Source organism: Macaca fascicularis, chromosome 11, assembly GCF_037993035.2.
Source record: "Macaca fascicularis isolate 582-1 chromosome 11, T2T-MFA8v1.1".
NCBI classification, from domain to species: domain Eukaryota; kingdom Metazoa; phylum Chordata; class Mammalia; order Primates; family Cercopithecidae; genus Macaca; species Macaca fascicularis.
In genome coordinates this window covers 29506322-29527198 of record NC_088385.1, presented here as the reverse complement: position 1 = coordinate 29527198, position 20877 = coordinate 29506322, and the positions used below count along the sequence as shown (strand labels likewise).

The window sequence follows — 20877 nt, the reverse complement described above, 5'->3', positions numbered from 1 at the left end:
TAAACTAGGAACCAAAAGTTTCATTTTGATTAAGTCAGTCATCCTAGTTCAACTCCTATGGTGGAGTTGATGCATGTTAGTGAGTCTGGTTAATACTTCTTCTTTTTTTTTCTTTTTTAAACTACCAGGTTGCAATTTGGACATCTCCCTTTAAATGATTCATATACATGTAATTAATTAACATGCATTCTCACAATATTCTGGGGAAAAACCTGGGTATTCACATCACGTAACCGATGGAGAAATGAACGTTAGTGAGTCTGGTGTTAACAGATCTTTCTCTTTGAGCAAGAGATTCATGTCTCTTGGCTCTCAGTTCAGAGATTCAGCTTCTCTGTCTTGAAATTGTCCTACAAATTGTCTTCTCATAAATATTTTAATAGAGATTAAACATGTTGTTGTGGCTACAAAGGCAGTTTATTCATCTGACTTACATTTGTTGAGCACTTGTAGTGTGTCAGACACTCTTCTAGAAGCAGAGAATATGTGAAGACACAAGGTTCTTGATTTTATTTGTCCATTGAATGGAAACTGCCAGAAGTCGTACTAGGTACTTTAAAAATACTAAGTCATTTAATCTTTCTAACAATGCAGTGAGGTAGATATTTTTATCCTTATTGTTTAGGTATAAAGAAGGAGGCCTGAAGTCACCTAGCTAGGAAGTGGCCAAGCCAGAGATTGAATGCAGGCCAGGAAGGCATAACCACCTACTCTATGGGCACTCCAGAAGCCTGATCTCATAAGCTTACATCTTCCCTGTAAAACATACGTACACGCAGGGGAAAAAAAAAAAAAAAGACAGGAAAATAAAAACTGTGGGTAATCTGACCACTCTTAATATTTTGCTGTGTTCCATTTCTTACATATGTATGTGTAGAAGTGCATGTGTGTGTGTTTAAGCATACATGTATCTTATTGATTGGTTACCACTACATTCACAACACACTGTAAACATTTTGCAGGCCAGTGCATTTTGTTTAATGTAGTTTTAAACAGCTCCACAGTGTTCCATGTCATGAGTTATCTAACTAGTTTCCTACTACTTAACAATGTTTCCTATGTTTCAATTTCATAAACCAGGCTTTAATTAATATCTCTACAACCAAATCTTTTTACAGACCCATGATTATTAAAAAATTACTTAGTGAAGAAAGGTATTAAAACTTTTGGTAAATATTTATGCAATATCCATGTGCAGTCTACGATTTATGAATATGACAAGGATGTTAACAATGTAAACATGCTTTTCCTTCTAGGTTAGTGGATGACAGATGTGTGGTGCACCCAGAGGCCGGGGACCTTGCCAACCCTCCCAAGAAGTTCAGAGGTAAGAAATACATATATATATTTTTTATTGTATGAGCTAAGAGGGAGGATTATTTTTGTGTCTCAAAGTAAGTAATGTTAAAACTTTATTCAATGTGAAACTTTCAGATATGAATATGTTCACTGAAAATTCTTTCAACAATTTTTCCATTGTTTTTCTTTTACATATTGAGGGATTTGCAATGAAAGAATAGTTTTAATTTTTGTTTTGCCAGACAATGGTCTATCTGTTAAAAGGAAATCTTGGTAATTAACTGTGAAAGGCTACTTGTCAAGCCAGTAAATGCAGCTGAACAGTATTTATTTATATACTTCTCTGACAATTATAAATGTTATAGTGTTTCATTGTTAGCTTTTTAATTTATCTTTGTAAACTCAGGAGTGTGGCAATGATGTGTTAGCTTACTTTTTAAAATAGCAGTTTTGATGGTGTGTAATAACTGACAATTGTCTTAGAACCCCTAAGTATAATTTTAGAAATAGCTTGATAATTTCCTCAAATGAGAAACTGATCCTAGTAAGAGACTGATTATAACTCAACTCTTACAAAAGGAGGATTAATGGAATCTATAATCACAGAAAGCTAAAACTAGTCATTAAAAGCTTGCCCAAATCAATTTCATAATTGATACATACTTATAATAATAAAAATAATTTTAAAACAGCATTTATTTTGAACAATGTGTAACCATTCATTCTCATAATGGTGAAAAACGGCCTTAATAAAGGATTAAAAACTGGAGAGAGACGGAGGGATTCTCAGAGCCACCAGCCCAAGTGAAGATTGCTGCTTACTGCAATGGAAAAGGGAGACAATTAGCATTGGGTTAATGTTTACCATGTTTTACTCTCTGGGATAGGCATTTTATTTACACTATCTCTTATGGGAATATTTTATTTATTTCATTTTCTCTAGACTGAGATCCTTGCAGAGAAACTGACGTGCACAAAAAATGTCCTTTGAGTTAAATTGGTCACTTTATCCAGATGTCTCCCCAAGTAGAGAAATTTGCGTAAGACAGAATGTGGAAGACAAACTGCCCATTGGAAACATCTGCAAAACCACTCAGTAGGGATACTCTCCTAACCCTGGGCAAGTGAGGTCTTCCTGCAGTAAACAGTTTCCACTGAGGATGGACTTAGAATGAAGCTACCTTGAGGGTAACATGTAGGAACAACCTGCCAGAGACAATGCAGGAAGTGTGTGTGAAATGACCCAAAAGATAAGAGGGTAGAGAAACCCTAATGGAAGGACAGATAGTGTGAATAAAGGTAGATTCGGAAAAGAATGAGCTAGCACATTGTGTAAAGATGAGGAGAGAATTAGGGCTCTGGAGGAGAGATCTGAGGAAACTACCCAGAATGTAGCACAGAGAGATACAAAGAAGGAAAATTTGGATGAGTCATGAAAAGCTTGGAGGATAGGCTGAGAAGTTCCCACAGTATCTAACTGAATTCTAGAACGAAAGACTAGGGAGACTGGGATAGAGGCCATATGTGAAGGAATGTGGGTGAGAACTTGCTAAACTGAGGAAAAACACTCTTCCCCAGGTGGAAGAGGCACATTGAGTTCAGAGCAGTGATGGTAAATACAGCCACATCTACCGCTAGACACTCTTTGGTGAACTGTAGGGTATTAAAGACAAAGAAAAATTCTAAAAGCAAACTGGGACAACAAATCTGTATTTGTAGCAGGAAAAAGCATGAGGTTCAGGTTTTGACTTTACTGCTTGCTGGCTGTGTCATTTTAAGTAGGTCACTTGCCTGCTTTGAGCCTCAGAGGACCTCTGTCATTGGCTAATGGGAGTAGAAGTGGTTAATAACAAGAACAATGACTACCACACAAGGTTTTATGAGCCTTGAAATATTTCCAGAGAATAAATATAAAAGCATTTTAAGTCATTATACAAATGGGCCGGGCACGGTGGCTCACACCTGTAATCTCAGCACTTTGGGAGGCCGAGGCGGGTGGATCGCCTGAGGTCGGGAGTTCGAGACCAGCCTGACCAACATGGAAAAACCCTATCTCTACTAAAAATGCAAAATTAGCTGGGCGTGGTGGCTCATGCCTGTAATCCCAGCTACTCAGGAGGCTGAGGCAGGAGAATCACTTGAACCTAGGAGGCAGAGGTTGCAGTGAGCCGAGATCGCGCCACTGCACTCCAGCCTGGGCAACAAAAGCGAAACTCCATCTCAAAAATAAATAAATAAATAAATAAATAAATAAATAAATAAATAAAGGATAGTTACCTTATGATAGAAAAGCATAATGCATTTCTATTAAGCATATTTGACTCAACCCTTACATTATTGCCTCTCCAAGAGCAGGATTTTATTTACTTCTTTTTGTGTTTTCCAGGCATAGTGCTCTGCCCATGGTCTGTATCCCTCAAAATAGCCATTAGGTACTTTTGGATGAGACACCCAAACTTTTTCTGGGATCATGTGATAAAACTTGGTTTCCAGGGGTGCCCACATTTCACAGGCGTGAGCCTGGGCAGCCTTGCTCCTCTGTTGGTCAGGGAGAATTAATCTTTCAAAGACAAACATTTACGCTTCATGGGTGCCTTTCTTTTCCTCTTTCAATCCACAGTGAAGTGAATTGTTTTAAATTTGCAAAGATTATTTTAGAGTGTTTAAGGGAACCTGGGATAACAGCTCTGTACCCACTAGGTAATTATATGCAGATACTTGGTCTCATATTATTCACTGGGCACTGGTTCAGAGCATGAATCACTTTTTCAGACACTCCATCCTTCTGGTGAAAGGTTGGCTTTTCCTGTAATCCAGTCATTGAGGTCATTATCCTTGCTGGTTTACTCTCATTTTCTACCTCCAGTGTTAGATTAAACCATTTATCTTACTACACTCATCATTGGAAAAGGAGGGTTCTTTCCTATTGGGAACTCAGGGTTCTCTCTTATCTTAAAGCCCCAGCCTTTCTTCCATGATGCATTGTTTATGCAGCTGGATTCTCAAAGAATTCCCTGAACAGGGCTTGCCTCTGCCCTGGACTTCTTAACAGTAAGGAGCAGACAGTGCCTGACCAAATGCCTCATCCTTTTGCATAGCTTGTCGTTATGGCTCTTGCCTTAGGCCATTCTCTGCATGAATATATTTCCCCCATTTTTTTTTTTTTTGGCTTTAAAAGCCATTGCTGTTTCATAGATTTGCCTCCCAGAATCACCATCCCAGCATTTCCAGACTCCCCTGCCAAGTTTCCTGAGCACCCTCCCTTATTGTTACTTTTTAGATAAGGTGAAGAAACAATAGCATATCAACAGTTCAGCTGTACCTCAGTTCCTCTTGCCTCAGCCAGACACATGATATTCTCAAATTAATTTTAAAAGATTTTTGTTTTTCATACTCATGCTATAATTTGTTCAAGCGAATCATAACATTTTAGAGCCAGTAGGCAATTAAAAGTAAATCTAGTACAACTCCAATTTTTTTGACTGTGGCAACCAAGTTCCACAGTGAAATGTTCTTTTGACTGTGTCGCATTACCTCACTTGTGAACTAAGTTTTACCAAATAAACAATTTCCAAAGGGTTATTTCAAACCTGGTGGACAGCCATTTTTGTGTAGAAACCATGCAATAGATTGATATTAACAGAAACATAGTAGCTTTTTCTTATGTGAGTAACATTTCTTTAATGATCAAATATTCTGCATTTTTAAGAGAAACTGTAAACATTGGAATATATGTAGCTGTACCGAAGAGCTGTGAAAACGTACAGAGAGTTCTCTTCCACTCTGTTTCCCCTGTTATTTGCATCTCACTGGGGACATTAGTCTAAACTAAGGATTTACCATTTGTACATCACTACTGACTGCATTTCCAGACTTTAGTCGTATTTCACCAGCTTTTCCACTAAAGTCCTTTTCCTGTTCCTGATCCCATCCATGATCCTGTGTTGCATTTAGTCATTGTGTCTCCTTAGTCTGCTCTATTCTGTGACCCGGTCTTAGTCTTCCCTGGTTTTTCATGATCTTGATACTTTTGAAGAGTACTAGCTAGGTATTTTATAGAATGTGCCTTGTGTGTCTGTCTGACGCTTTTGTCATAGTTGGACTGGAGTTAAAATTTTGAGACTACCACAGTGGTTATGCGCTCTTCTCTCTGCATCATACCAGAGGGCATATAATACCAACAGAGTTCATCACAGGTCTTATTTTTTGATGTACACTTTAATCCTCTTCCCTTTAATAAAGGCAGTTATTTTAATTTTTGATTTTATATTCTTTTGCTTTTTCCTGTTCCTTTCCACCCTTCTCCCCCTTCTCTAGAAAACTCTTCTTAGTATTATTTTTCTAAAAGTCTGCGTATTTATGTATGTGCCATTTCTTTTAGGAGAAGTCAACTTAAATCAACTTAAAGAGAGGTTTATGTCCTTCTCTTACCATCAGGGTGATAAAAGATGGAAGTAGTGGAGAACCCAGGGACCATTTCCTGGAGGATGGAGGGAAGAGAAGACAGCCCCTTCTCCTGGTTGATTAGGTATTTCCCAGTGTTGGGCCATTTGGTCTTGAAATTTCCAGTTCTGAGATTCTCCGATCATTTGTCACTTACCTATTTAATAATGTACCACGCCTACCTTGGGGCCACTTGTAGCAAACAACAATCAGTCATTTTGAAGTAATAAGTCAGAATGCTTCAGGAATTGGAACTAATATAGAGAATTTCTTTGCTGTGCAATGAACACTAAAGCAGGTAGTAAAAATTAGGGACTTGGGGGAAAATGGGCAAAATCTCTGCTTTAACTGAGTTCCTTTTCTTCAAATAATTCAGGGAAGCCCTTTTGAAGGCTGGACCTAACATTTTGCCTCTGCTCATGGAGGTTGCACACTCACAGGCATAAACGAAAGTGTGTTCTTGCTAGGCAGTTGCTTTGATTTTATATGGAGTCGAACATGTCAAGCTTGTCTAGCAGAGTGATTCCCCACGCTCAGCCCATGATGAATATTTGCTCCATCAGCTTAACAATTGCTATATTGAATTTCTTCAGGTTTGGTGTTAGAATACTTTCAGTTGTTATTGTCAAAGACTGAAACTATTTCAGATTTGAAATCAACGAAGATTTATTGAATATGTAATACATGCTACACTGTACTTGAGGCTTCCCGTGCATTATTATTTAGTCATCATATGAAGTAGAAATTATTGCTATCCTAATTTTGCAGTGGAGAAAGTAAGTAAAAAGAAGTTATGCAACCAACTTAAAGTTGCTGAGCTCCTTAGTGGTAGGACTGGGGCTTAAACCAAGGTCTATGACTCTAGAACTGTTTGTTTTTAACCACTGTGCCATACTATCTATTGAATTAGTCCCACCTATAAATTCTACCTGTTAGTCCTATAAAGTCAGATGGATTGAATCTAATCCTTTTTCCACACAATAGCCCTTTAAGTATTTCTTTAGAATGACCATATTCCTGTGACTCTTTTCTTCTAGTCTTACTTTTTTTTTTTTTTTTAGTTCTTTTAACTGTTGCCAGCTACAAATTCTTTAGGGATTTTTCTGTCTTCATTATACTACTTTGTTTGTTTTATGGTTAGGCTCCTGTTTGTCAATTTAATTCTGAGCCATGTAGAAAGAACTGAACATAGTGCATTTGAGTTTTGTCTAATGAGAACTCCTCACATTTTTGGATGCCACATTTGCAGCCTCTTTAGTCAGGGTTCTCTAATAGGGGCAGAACTAATGGGATATAGTTCTGTATAATAGGATAATAGGATATAAAGGAGAGTTTATGTTATATATATGAGTTTATTAAGAACCTGTTAAGAACTAATAGGATCTCTCTCTCTCTCTCTCTCTCTCTGTGTGTGTGTATATATATATGTGTGTGTATATATATATATATTTAAGTAGTATTAACTCACGTGATCACAAGGTCCCACAATAGGCCGTCCGAGTCCCAAAGCTGAAGAACTTTGAGGGCAGGAAGCATCCAGCACAGGAGAAAGATGTAGGCTGGGAGGCTAAGCCAGTTCAGCCTTTTCACAATTTTCTGCCGCTTTATATTCTGGTCGTGCTGGCAGCTGATTAGATGGTGCCCACCCAGATTAAGGGTGGGTCTGCCTTTCCTAGCCCACTGACTCAGATGTTAATCTCCTTTGGCAGCACCCTCACAGACACACCCAGGATCAATACTTTGCAATCAAGTTGATCACTTTAATCCAATCAAGTTGACACTCAGTATTAACCATCACAAGTCCACCCCTTGTCAACTTGAACTCATAAACATCTCCTGAGATCATACATAATCTTCAAATAAAGACAGTAATAAGGTCATAATTATGCCTGATATGGCGCAACTATCCTTTGTACAACTGGAAATGCACCAATCCCCGACCCAAATACTATTACATAAAGTTAACAATACTTAAATGCTGATGTAAAGTCAATAAATCTTATGCCACATAATAAACGAAAAAGAGAATAAAATGAAGATATTTTCTTAGTACAAGTTTATACATATATGTACATGCTAAAAATATGTTTTTAGCAAAAGGAGGAGGAAATAATCATGGCAATTACAGTCCTAATTTTTGCAACTAATCATGTGGTCATAACTGGTACTAATGACTACCTTCTTCTACAACCCATTCTGTATTCCTTTTACCTTCAGCAAGCACCTCAGCAGGTCGTGGTTTTTCCCTGGTGAAGTGACCCAAACCTTCATTCCTGAAGGGTCTGGGCCATTTGTAATCCTGCCTGAATTGGGCTGTTGTAGTTTCTCATTGACCTTAATCACAGGGCATGGTAATACTAAGAGATGCCCCAAGGGATCTCCTGTATTTCCTGCATACTCTTCCTTACTTCCATTGTGGAGTAGTAGACTGATTTCATCTTGATAGCCTTGGTCAGTCACCCCAGCTAACACTATAACTCCCTTCTTAGCCTGTTGATTTAAAGGTAAGAGGAACCCAAAGTGTCCAGGTGGCAATCTTAACTTCCAGTTTAATGGAATTGTTGCTGTGTGCCCTGGTGGCAGTGTTCCTTCCTCCGGAGCTAAGACCTCTAGGCTAGCAGAACATAATATTCGAATGAACAGAAAGCAAAAATTTTGTTGGTGAATCACTGTGGGTGGTAGTGAGTGGTGCCTCTTCCATTTCTACCCCTTGATTCCTGGACCCGTGAATCCTGGCTATGAGAGAAATAGTACCATATATTGGAGGCTGATTCGGAACATATACAGCTTTCTGGAGAACTTTGCCCCAACCCTGCAAAGTATTGTCACCTAGTTGGCATTGTAATTATGACTTCAAAAGGCCATTCCACTGTTCTGTCAACCCAGCTGCTTCAGGATGATGGGGAACATAGTAAGACCAGTAAATTCCACGAGCATGAGCCCACTGTTGCACTTCTTTAGCTGTAAAGTGAGTGCCTTGGTCAGTGGCAATGCTGCGTGGAATACCATGATGGTAGATAAGGCCTTCCGTGAGTCCACAGATGGTAGTCTTGGCAGAAGCATTGTGTGCAGGATAGGCAAACTCATATCTGGAGTAAGTGTCTATTTAAGTGAGGACAAACCTCTGCCCTGAGCTGCAACATTGAATGCAGAGTCCCTACTTGGTGGGCTCAAATCAATAAATTCAGCCTGATCCAACTCTGTGTTCCTTCCACCATTATTCCATACCCTTAATATCTATTCCCATGTATTTTCTCTAGATTTCTGCTAATATAAATTAGAAAACTCAAGCAATTCTTTTCGAGTGTAGTGCACCTCCTCATGGGTCTCACTCTGAACCTCACCTCTAGGGGCCTGCTAGGACTTTAGTCTAGTTATAGGTCTAGAAGCAAACAGGGGTGTTGAGGATGGCTCCTGAGGAGAATCTACATTATCTTGCCTGGCAACTGCCTCAGGGGAGCCTTCACTGTTGTTTCAGGCAGTGCAGGGTTTATCAACTCAGACAAACATGGAAAGGCTGGTGGTAACATGAGTTGGGGAGGGGATGTTGCCACTACTGGGGATGGGGAAGATGTTTCTTCTGGCAAACATGGTTCATCAGAGTTTACAAGCTCAGTGTCCCCAGCTTCATCAGGGTCCTCCCACACATCCCCATTCCTAGTAGCAGGGTCCCGTTCTTTTCCAGTCAACGCCCTCACTTTAGCAGTAGACACCTGGCAAGGCTGTGCATGCACTTTTTGTTGCAGGTCAGCCACTTGCATGATAAGAACTTGTGTCTATTTTTCTACAGTTTCAGCTCTTTCTCTACAGGAGATAAGACTCTTACTCAGGACAATCTTAGCAGATTTGAGGCTCAGTAGCTGCTTCTGAAGCCAGGAGTTAGAATCTCTGAGTTCCTTATTTTCTTTCATCACTTTGTCCAGTGAACTTAGGAGCAACCAACCAACTTCATTAGGTTCCTTGGTTCTCTACATATGATCAAAGGTATTATGTATAGAGTCACTAAACTCCTTGCTTCTCATGAGTGGTGAGTCAGGAGTGTCAAATGCATTTATTTTGCATAATTCTCTAAACAGTTCACGCTAAGGACTATCAGTGTTCTCCATACTATTAGAAGTAGAATCCTTAGCATTTTTGGGTCTAATCATGTTAAGCAGCCAGCTCCAGAAACCCCAAAACCAATGAAAGAACTCCATCCTTAATATTCTGTTCCTCTAGAATCACTCCTGGTACCAAAATCTGTATTAGTCAGGGTTCTGTAGCGGGACAGAACTAATAGGATATATATATATATCCTGGAATTTTATAAATTACTCTCACTCATATCTCATATGTATATATATGTAGAGGGGAGTTTATTAAGTAGTATTGACTCACGATCACAGGGTCCCGCAATAGGCCACAGCAAGCCGAGGAGCAAGGGAGCTAGTCCGAGTCCCAAAGCTGAAGAAGCATCCAGCATAGGAGAAAGATGTAGGCTGGGAGGCTAATCCAGTCTAGCCTTTTCAGGTTTTTCTACCTGCTTTATATTCTGGCCATGCTGGCAGCTGATTAGATGGTGCCCGCCCAGATTAAGGGTGGATCTGCTTTTCCCAGCCCACTGACTCAAATGTTAATCTCCTTTGGCAACACCCTCACAGACATACCCAAGATCAATACTTTGCATCCTTCAATCCAGTCAAGTTGACACTTAATATTAACCATCACACAGCCCAAGAATCTTGGCCCAAGAATCTTGGGCCAGAGTCCCTGACTCTCCTTTGCTTTTAGTCAACTCAGACTCCTGATGCTTTTTCATTTGCATCTCTGGATTCTGTTTCGTTCCCCCTGTGCTGTGTGATTGGTTCTTTGGAATCAAGTGGAGAACCTGTTACTTTTCACCTTGTTGCATTGGTTCATTGTTCTAGGTTTGTTTTAGCCTAATAAACTTATGTTTTATTCTTTTTTTTAAAATCTTAACTCTCATTCAAATTATTTATTCTAATTCCCAACCTCATGACATCTTGAAATTTGTAAAGTTAATAAAAGGTACGTATTGTGATAATCTCATTTCATGTTATTCTGGTGTTATTGAATATATCTGAGGAGAAATAGATTGGATAGTATAAGTTGGGGTACCTGTGGATCAGACCCTGGAAGACTTGGTAGAGGTAATCTATTTGGGAGGTGATCCCAGGAAGCACAGATGAGGACTTGGGGGAGAATGGGGTGAAAGGAAGGAAAGGCAAGATGGTGTGCATTAGTGAAGCTCAATCCTGGTGGAAGCAACTGAAGTTCAGTCCCGCGGGGCCTCTGGGAATCCATGCAGAACATGCCTTAGAACCTCCTACCCAAGGACAGGAAGGCTGGGGCCAACTTCCATCCATCAAAGGTTTTGGTTTGCACCAGAGGGTGTTGTCATTTCGTTCCATAATACGCTTCTGCACTGTTCATACTGTTTCTCCATGTGGCAGGGAGACTCTCATGCAGAGAAAAAGAGAGATCTAGGAAGTTGAGATGGGAAGCTGTTCGCATGTTGGAAATTATCTACTACACTTGTTGGTGAACTTGGGTCTGAGGACGCATGTTCACATTCTTGTGGATCGTCAGAATTTTATCTGTTTCTTTAACTGAAAGACCTGTGATTAGACTGTAAACTGTATGAGGGTCAGGACTGTGTTAGCCTTGTGCTCTGCTCAGTCACCAAGATCAAGCACAGTGTTTAGCATATTGTTGGTGCTGACTTAATTTTTGTTGAATTAATGAATAAAGTTCTAGAAAAGAATTAATTAATTAATTAATTTTTCTATAAACAAGGTTTCACTATGTTGACCAGGCTGGTTTCGAACTCCTGGCCTCAAATGATCCTTTCACCTCAGCCTTCCAAAGTGCTGGAATTAGAGGCATGAGCCACCACACCCAGGCTAAGAACTATAATTTTTAAAGGCAATATAGTTTCAGTTCTGTCTCCAGATGCTTTTTCAGTGTCTTACCACTATCCAGCATGTAACATAGTTGTTTGACTAGTTGTTTTATGTTAAAGCAAGGTGTAGACCTATTAGTTTGTTATAGTCTTAAATTCTACACCTTTAGATTTAAGTTCACAGGTGGATTCTAACAAATCTTTAGTGTAAATAACAGAAGACAAAAACTTCTCCATGTATTAAGTGAAGATGTTTTTAGTAGTTTGTAATTTGCCGCTACTCAAAGAAGTTCAGAAAATTGCAGTGGATTTCCAAGTCAGTAGTTACATGCTTTATACTAAAAGAAAAAAAAAATCATTAAAACTCTCCAGTTGAATGTTGTTGCTATGTTTATCCTGTGTGTTTGTGGTGAGTCATCCTGTTTATAACCCTTACTGCTAATGCCATATTATTAAACTCTTAAGTGGCAGTGGAAATTGGATAATAAGTTTATTCTCCTCCATGAGGTTTCGGAGAAGTGCCAAAGGATGAAATGAGAACACATTGCTTTGCCTCTTTGCCTCTCCTGTCAAAGCTAGTCAGGATTGTAAAAGTGCTTATGCTTTAAATTAGTCTCCGTATTGGGAAGACGGAAGTTGCTGTGGTTCTGAGTGATAGTAGGACTGTTTTGGAAGTCTCATGAACCACTGTTTAAGGCAGCACTCACACAATTAATTGTGTCTCTGAGTTATGAACAATGTGTGAATTTTGAGTGATTTGTGGCTTTAATTGTGAGATTCGGTTCTCTCCCTTCAGAATAGGAACTGATGGGCAGAAAAGGAACAATCGTGGTGCATGTGGTGTAGTGGGGTAAGAACAGATCTCCAGTTCCCTCACTTACCCATCCTGTGTCCTGGGGTTAATTTTCCTGAGCTGCAGGCTCATGTGTAAAAATCTCCCTTCCCGTGGTGTATATGAAGTGAGTTGCGTGTCTAAATTCTTAGTGAGTGCTGAATAAATATCTTTTTTTTTTCTGTGAGTATTTTAACAGCCAAGACTATTCAAGAATAGAAAGTCCTAAATATTAAAATTCTTAACTTTGAGTACTTATAACGGCCTTTCTCCATATTAGCCTACTTAATCCTGAATAGCCTTGTTTTACAAATGTGGAAACCACACTTTAGAGAAGCAGCATGCTTAAGTCACATAGGTGGTAGGTGGGAAGGTAGGCTTGTTTTTCAACACTGTAAGATCTTGGGCAGCCATAAAAAAGCATGAGTTCATGTCCTTTCCAGGGAATGGATGAAGCTGGAAGCCATCATTCTCAGCAAACTAACACAGGAACAGAAAACCAAACTCCGCATGTTCTCACTCATAAGTGGGAGTTGAACAATGAGAACACATGGACACAGGGAGGGGAAAATCACATACCGGGGCCTCTTTGGGGGTGGTGGACAAGGGAAAGGAGACTATTAGGACAAGTACCTAATGCATGCGGGGCTTAAAACGTAGATGACGGGTCAATAGGTGCAGCACACCACCATGGCACATGTACATCTATATAACAAACCTGCACGTTCTCCACATGTATCCCAGAACTTAAAGTAAAAAAAAAAAAAAAGAAAAAAAAGATCTTGGATACATGTAGCAGATTTATGGAATATACACCATGTGCAGTGCAGTGTATGAAGTAGTTACTACAGCTCAGACGAGTCAGAAACGAATGCTGCTCTCAAGGAATTTATAATCTAATGAGGAAGATAAGATACATATATGTAATATAACACAAGGTAGAAAGTGATAAGGGCTAAATAAAAAGATACAATGACGTGTTGTGGGAGGATGAAGATTTTAATTTCCTGTTTCGAGTGATGAGGAAAGCTTCTTAATTAAGATGGCATTTGGCCTGAAAGATTTGTGCCTGTGGGGAAGGACAGGTAGATTTTTTGGGCCCAATACGCATCTTTATGAGAAATTAGTTCCTAGGATGATGTTTGGTGTGCCAAGTTTGGTTGCATTTCTTCTTTAAACAGTAATGGAATGGTTAGTATTCTTTTGAGTATAATACTGAGATGAAAGTGCCAAGCCTTTGTCCTAATCCATTCGACCTTCTGCAGGTGTTACACAGGAAATCAATGACAACTAAATGTGACAAGGGTACCACTGCTATAAATAACTAATATTTATTTAGTTCTTACTACATGTCAGGTAATGTTCCAGCTGCTTTATATTCTATTAATGCATTTAATCTTTTGCAGCAATATGAGGTATATATTATTATTAAATATTATCTCCATGTATTAAAGTGCTGTGACATAAATGCCCCCAAAGCCCAAAAAACAAACAAGCAGTCTGGGCGCAGTGGCTCACGCCTATAATCCCAGCACTTTGGGAGGCCGAGCAGGAGGATCATGAGGTCAGGAGATTGAGACCATCCTGGCTAACACGGTGAAACCCTGTCTCTACTAAAAAATACAAAAAGTTAGCTGGGTGTGGTGGTGGGCACCTCTAGTCCCACCTACTCAGGAGGCTGAGGCAGGAGAATGGCGTGAACCTGGGAGGCGGAGCTTGCAGTGAGCTGAGATCGCACCACTGCACTCCAACCTGGGTGACAGAGCGAGACTCTAAAAAAAAAAAAAACAAAAACACAACAAACAAAAAAAAATAAACAACCCACAATGACTTCTATATGTAGTAGAAATATATTTCTCTTTCATCTAATAGTCCCTAGGTGAGTGGTCCAGGACCATCTTGGCAACTCTGTCATTCTCAGCACGTGGCTTCCAAGGTTGTTCCAGTAGTCAGCATTTCCTAGTTGGTAGACAGGGGGTAAAGGGAATACAAGGAAAGTAGATTCTTCCTTCAGGAGGGCTCCCGGAATTTTATAAATTACTCTCACTCATATCTTGTAGTCATGTAGCTTATTGAATCGAATGGTGGCCCTGCAAACTATATGTCCATGTCTTTATGTATAACGTCTTTTTATATAATATCTGGGCACTATAAGTGTGATGTTATTAGGAAGAATGGTCTATGGAAATTAAATTAAGCATCTTGAGATGAGATCACCTTGGATTGCCCAGGTGGATTCTACATCTTATATATCCTTGTACAAGACATACGAATAAAAGGCACACACAGAAGACCACATAAAGACACAGTGAGAAAAGGACTTTTGCTGCCATAAGCTGAGGAGGCCTTCGAGCCACCAGAAGCTGGAAGAGGCAAATGAGAATTTTCTCCTAGAGCCTTCAGAGGGAACATGGCTCTGTGTACACCTTGACTTTAGACTTTTGGCTTCTAGAACTATGAGAGTGTCAATTGCTGTTGTTTTAAGCCACCGATTTTGTGTTGATTTGTTGTGGCAGTCACAGGAAACTAATAAACTTGACTCCCTGTTGCTGCAAGGAGCCTGAGGAACATGGTGGTTAGTGGACTGGTCATGTGCCAACCTAAAACTACCTAAAGGAAGAAAAGAATGGATATAGGGTGGGAGGAGGAGTAACATTCTCTATCATATCTCATTTTATAGATGAGGAAGCTGAGGCACAGAGAAGTTAAGTAACTTGTTCCTTGTCATACATCTAGGAGGAAGAAAGCAAAGTTGTGATTGAAATCTAGACACTTAACTACCAACTATACTGTCTTTAAACCCAAGAGACTGTAGAAACAGAGAAGAGAATTGTGATTGGCTTTGGAATTCAGAGGAAGAATGACCAGTTGTTAACCAGGCAGAGAGGAGGGGATGATGGAGAAAGAGGCATTTCTGGCTGAGGCACAGAGGTATGAAATAGCATGACCAGTTTGTGGGGGTAGTTAGAAGCTCAGTTGACCCAGAAATACCCCTTGACTTCACTGAAAAAAGAATAAGCCTCCCCAGTCTACAGTTCTGTGACTTTTTTCACCTCTAAGGCTGGCTGTGTGGGAAGATGGAGAAAGACCTTATTTATTCAATCCTTGCCTCTCTCAACCCATATAGGAAGGTCCTTGGTGAAGTCTTCAGATATTTATATGATACAGATCTACTTTTGGAGAAAAGGATGATCCTTATAACAGTACAACAGAGTACATTTTAATCATTTTTATGGGATGTTGCTCTCCTAAATGATGTGGAGGTTATAGGATTAGAGTATTTCTATCTATGCTATATTCATTATTAAGTTTGTATTCTGAAGTTATTCCCAATCATGTTACACCAATAGAATTTCCCTTGGAAAATGCATTCTTTTGATAATGTATTTCTAGGAACAGCTGTGGTGAGAAGCATGGACTGTTTGTGGAAATGAAACTTTGGCTCACTCAAAATACTTTTCATCAATTAAATATAGCTGTTTTTAAGTAAACCATTCCCCCATCCGCTCTTCTCTTGTGCCATGTATTAGGCATATTAAAATATCAAATCAGTTCCCTTTTTACCTATTCTGTAGTATAAAGTGTCTCCACTGAGAAGGAGGGTATTATATACATATTTATTATTTTATGTGGAAATATGTGTGCATTAATATTAATATTAATATTGGTAGGTGGGCCTTACTTGTTTTTCTCTCTTCGGAGTATTAAACAGATTAACAAAAGTTATATTTTGTTTATGGAAGTCTCTGTGTTGCTCCATAATCTTAATAATCATTAACTTATTCAAGCTACCACCAAGAGTTTTAGATAAAAGATTGATTTGTACACTGTGTATTCAAGCCCAAGTCAACTGCCTTTCCTTCCCAGGTGTTGATTTAGTGAGTGAGCAGTTTGAAGATCTTCTCTGAACAGGTGCCCTTGTTTACAGTTTGTGGTTTTCAAGGTAAATACGGCAATTTCAGAATAAAGCAAACATTGCTGGTGGGTGGCAGTGTTTGTTTTACAAGTGCTTGGAAGTGGTTTAGAAATTGTCTTTTAAAGAATAAGGTGGATAATAACCCAATAGAGCAGCCCACATGAATAGAGATCAAGTCTCAGTTGGCAAGGCACCACTGACTCACCCTTGTTCTCCTGGAGCCTTGCTTGCCCTTTAGCTGGCACCCCTGTAAGAGAGACTTATGGCCTGAAGATGAAAGTGATGGCTCCCCAGGAACCCACTAAGTCCTGGTGCTTCTGTAATGTTTACTATATGACTGAGATTGGGGTGTGTGTGTGTGTGTATGTGTGTGTGTGTGTGTGTGTGTGTGTGTGTTCTACTGGATGACTTGGAGGTGGTCAAACTTACAGAGACTCTGAAGGGCCATGAAGAACTGGAGGATAATACGCTTACCTAGAGAGTGTCCTATCTTGGAAGAACCCTAAAAATGGTTTTTACTAGCATTTTTGAAAGAGCTGAAGCTTCAGGTCTGTTTAGAAATTGGACTGTGGACATTTGTCCTTGCTTCAGCTCTGTTTAGAAATAGGGCTGTGGACATTTGTCCTTCTGTTTCTATTTAGACAGGCTGCATGAAACACAAGTGCAGTTACAAATTGTTGTAGGAAGCCTCACAGTTATGCAACTTGAACTCTGATTATATCTGCATAATTAAATACCCGGATATGGGTCCTTAATAATTTTTAAGAGTGCGAAGGGGTCCTGTCACCAAAAAGTTTGAGAAATGCTTGCTAGAGGAACAGTCAGGAAACAGGAGTTTTTTTTTTTTAATACTTTAAGTTCTGGGATACACGTGCAGAATGTGCAGTATTACATAGGTATACATGTGCCATAGTGGTTTGCTGCACACATCAACCTGTCATCTACATTAGATATCCATAAGCTTAGTTCAGCTATAGGGAAAAAGCATGTTAAAAGCAGTAGATAGGCAAGGATTAGGTAAGAACCATGGTCAGGGAAAGTAATTAGAAATCAGGAAATCAGCGGGTATACCAAGGAGGCAGCATGAAATAAGGGAGCAAGAGAAAGCCTATTTTCTGTGAGCTTTCTGAGGGCCCACATTGTATCCCTACCACTGAGCTTATAGCAGGATATTTGTCAATGATTGACTTGATAAGTATAAATAACGTTGAATCAAACATATGTTAAGAAACATATGAGATGAGATGTTTACCGCAGGATTGTTTATAATGGAAGAAACAAATATATAAAAAGAAAAAGATTTAATGCATCGTAATTTATTCTAGGAGGGAATTAATGTTTTCAGGTAATATTTAATGACATTACAAAATGTGAAATGGAAGGGAGACTTCTTGTGAAACTGTGTATATAATACATTTCTGGTTATCTAAAATATATATGCATGTGTAAGTGTACACTTTGGCAAACTTGTCTGTCTCTCTAAAGATACATAACAAAATGATAATCATGTTTAACTCTGCGGCATGAAAAGAGGTGTGACATTTTCTTTATAGTCTTTTGATTTTCCAAAATGTTTTCAGTGGTGATACATCAATTTTACATTTAGAAAAAAGTCCAGGTTTTTCACACATACATACATGCTTTTTCTAAGCCTCTAGAGAAAGGTTCAAGTCAAGTTTCTATATTGAAAGAGCTTTCTGCCCTAGACTCAGAACTTTATTTATTTGCCGCCTGTGTGAAGCCGCTCTGAACCTCTGGAGGGAGCAGAGGCAGGTCAGAGTTCCAGGCAGAGGTGGGCATTGGCAGCCAGATACTGCCTACACTAGAGGAAAGACACAAGTATAAGAAATTGCTTTAATTTGAACTGCAATACTTGATGCTCCATGTGAAGAACTTTTAACAAACTCCAGGCTCAGAAGGAGGCCAGCCTGCTGCAGGGCCATCAAGGAAAGCACAAGAAAGCTTGTAACAGTGAGAACAAGAAAGGAAAGAAAGAATGACTGGGGGACTGGCAGCCTTGCTTTCCCTTTGCCATTTGGAAGGAAAATAACCTAGGCTTATTATAGGAGGAAAAAATAATAATTAAAAGTATGTATGATATATATTATATATACACACACATGCACATGCATATATACATAGCACTAGCTAATGTTTTCAGTGGTTTGCATTTTCTGGTGCTATAGAACACAAATGGTCCTATATTGCCTCAATTTTACCTTTTTTCCTTCTCTCAAAGTGGATCATAGACCTCAGTATAAGAACTAAAACTATATGACAATCAGAAGCAAACATAGGAGTAAATCTGCATGACCTTGGGTTAGGCAGTGATTTCTTAGATACAACACCAAACCATAGGCGACAACAGAAAAAAATGGATAAACTGGACTTCTTAAAAATTAAAAACTCTTGTGCTTCAAAGGACACCATCAACAAAGTGAAAATGCAGTCCAAGGAAAGGGAGAAGATATTTCCAAATAATTTATCTGGTAAGGGACTTGAATCTAGAATATATAAAGAACTTTTAAAAATTGGTAATAAAAAGACAACAAAAAGACAACCCAATTGAAAAATGGGCAAATGATCTGAATAGATATTTCTCAAAAAATACATTAAAATGGTCATTAAATACATGGAAAGATGCTCAACATCATTAAACATCAGGAAAAATGCAAATAAAAACTGCAATGAGATATCACTTGAAATCTAGTCCTTATCATTCCCTCATTTCTGAAGGAGAGTCTTGCTGAGTGTAATAATCTTGGTTGGCAGTCCTTTCTTTCAGCACTTTGAATATATCATCCCACTGTCTCCTGGCCTGCAAGGTTTCTGCTGATAAATCTGCTGATAGTCTTATGTAAGTTTTCTTAATTGTGATGAGTTGCTTCTCTGTTGCTGCTTTCAAAATTCACTTTGACTTTTGAGAATGATTTAATGTGTTTTAGTGAAGATCTCTTTATAGTTAATCTATTTAGTGTTATTTGGAATTCAGGAATCTGAATGTTCATTTCCTGTCCAAATTAGGGAAGTATTCTGTTATTATTTCTTTAAATAACTGTTCTGCCCCCTTTTCTTTCTCTATTCCTTCTGGGACCCTGTACGTAATTCCTATATCGGTTCTCTTGATGATATCCTATACTCATGTAGGCTTTTTTCAGTCTTTTTAAATTCTTTTTTTCTCACGTTTCTCTGACTGACTAGTTTCAAATGACCTGCCTTTGAGTTCACCTTCTACAGCTTGATCAAATCTGCTGTTAAAGCCCTTTATGGAATTTTTTAGTTAAGACATTGTATTCTTTAGCTCCAGAATTTCTATTTAGTTCTTTTTATGGCTTCTGTTTCTTTGTTGAACTTGTAATTTTGTGTAATTGTTTTCCTGATTTTTGTTTGGTTGTCAGTCTGAGATCTTACAGTTTACTGCTTCTTTTTTAGAGACAGGATCTTGCTCTGTTGCCCAGGCTGAAATATGGTGGCATGATCATAGTTCAGTGCAGCCTTGAATCCCCAGATTAAAGTGATCCTCCTGCCTCAGCCTCCTGAGTAGCCGGAACTACAGGCATGTGCCACTATGCCCGGCTAATTTTTGAAAAGTTTTCTGTATAAATGTGTTCTTACTGTGTTGCCCAGACTGGTCTCAAACTTCTGGCCTCAAGTGATTCTCTCACATCCACTTCCAAAGTGTTGGGAATTACAGGCATAAGGCACCATGCCCAGCCTCACTGAACTTTTTAAAGAAGATTATTTTGACCTCTTTATCAGAAAATGTTTAGCTCTCCATTTCTTTAGGGTTGTTCATTGTTGCTTTGTTTTGTTTCTTGTTGGTGATTTTGTGTTTCTCTGATTATTTGTGATTTTTGTGACCTTGTGTTGGTGTCTGCACATTTCAAGAATTAAGTGTCTAGTCTAGTCTTAACTAACTTCAGCAAGGAAAGTCCTTCACCAATCATCCCGTCCAGAGATTCTTGATGAGCTGTCTGGTGGATTTATCAGGCAGGATTGCTGATAGAGTCCTTGAGCAGGCTGGCCTGGTGCCTGGGTAAGTAGGTATATGAGTCTGGTGCTAGAGTCTATGGGGTTAGGCCTGGAGCCTTGGTCCACTAGGCTTGCTTGGCACTTAGGTCCATGGGGGTGGACCTGAAACCTATAACCATGGGGCCTGGCCTGAAGCCTGGCTCTACGCAACTTGCCAGGTGCTGGGGTGGGCCTTAAGCCTGAACCTGTGGGAACCAGGTTAGAACCTGGGTCCACAGGGGTGTTCCTGAAGGGCTGGATCTGTAGATGCCAGCCTGGTGTCTGGGACCATGGAGGCTAGCCTCATTGCCTTCAATTATGAATGTAGATAATAAATTGTTATTCTGGGAGGTTCCATCAGCTTTACCAGAGTACCATGGCACATTCCTAATAGAGTATTTTCCTAGGAGTAGCTTTGCTGGATCATCTCAGGGAATGTGTTTTCACACTCTTTTTTTTTTTTTTTTTTTTTGA

At 39.2% G+C, this 20877-nt stretch overlaps 1 protein-coding gene across 7 annotated transcripts in view; it reads left to right on the top strand.

Annotated features, from left to right (window-relative positions):
- The window catches only part of ITPR2 (inositol 1,4,5-trisphosphate receptor type 2), a 496384-nt gene that overhangs the window by 42386 nt on the left and 433121 nt on the right, over positions 1 to 20877 (top strand). For all 7 annotated transcript variants that reach the window (XR_010579338.2, XR_012420091.1, XM_065523922.2 and 4 more), the window contains exon 2: positions 1257 to 1327. Coding sequence is in view for 5 of the 7 variants with exons in the window: in XM_065523922.2 (XP_065379994.1) it covers positions 1257 to 1327 (71 nt within the window). In the remaining 2 variants the exon portion in view is untranslated. The remainder of the gene's footprint in view (positions 1 to 1256; positions 1328 to 20877) is intronic.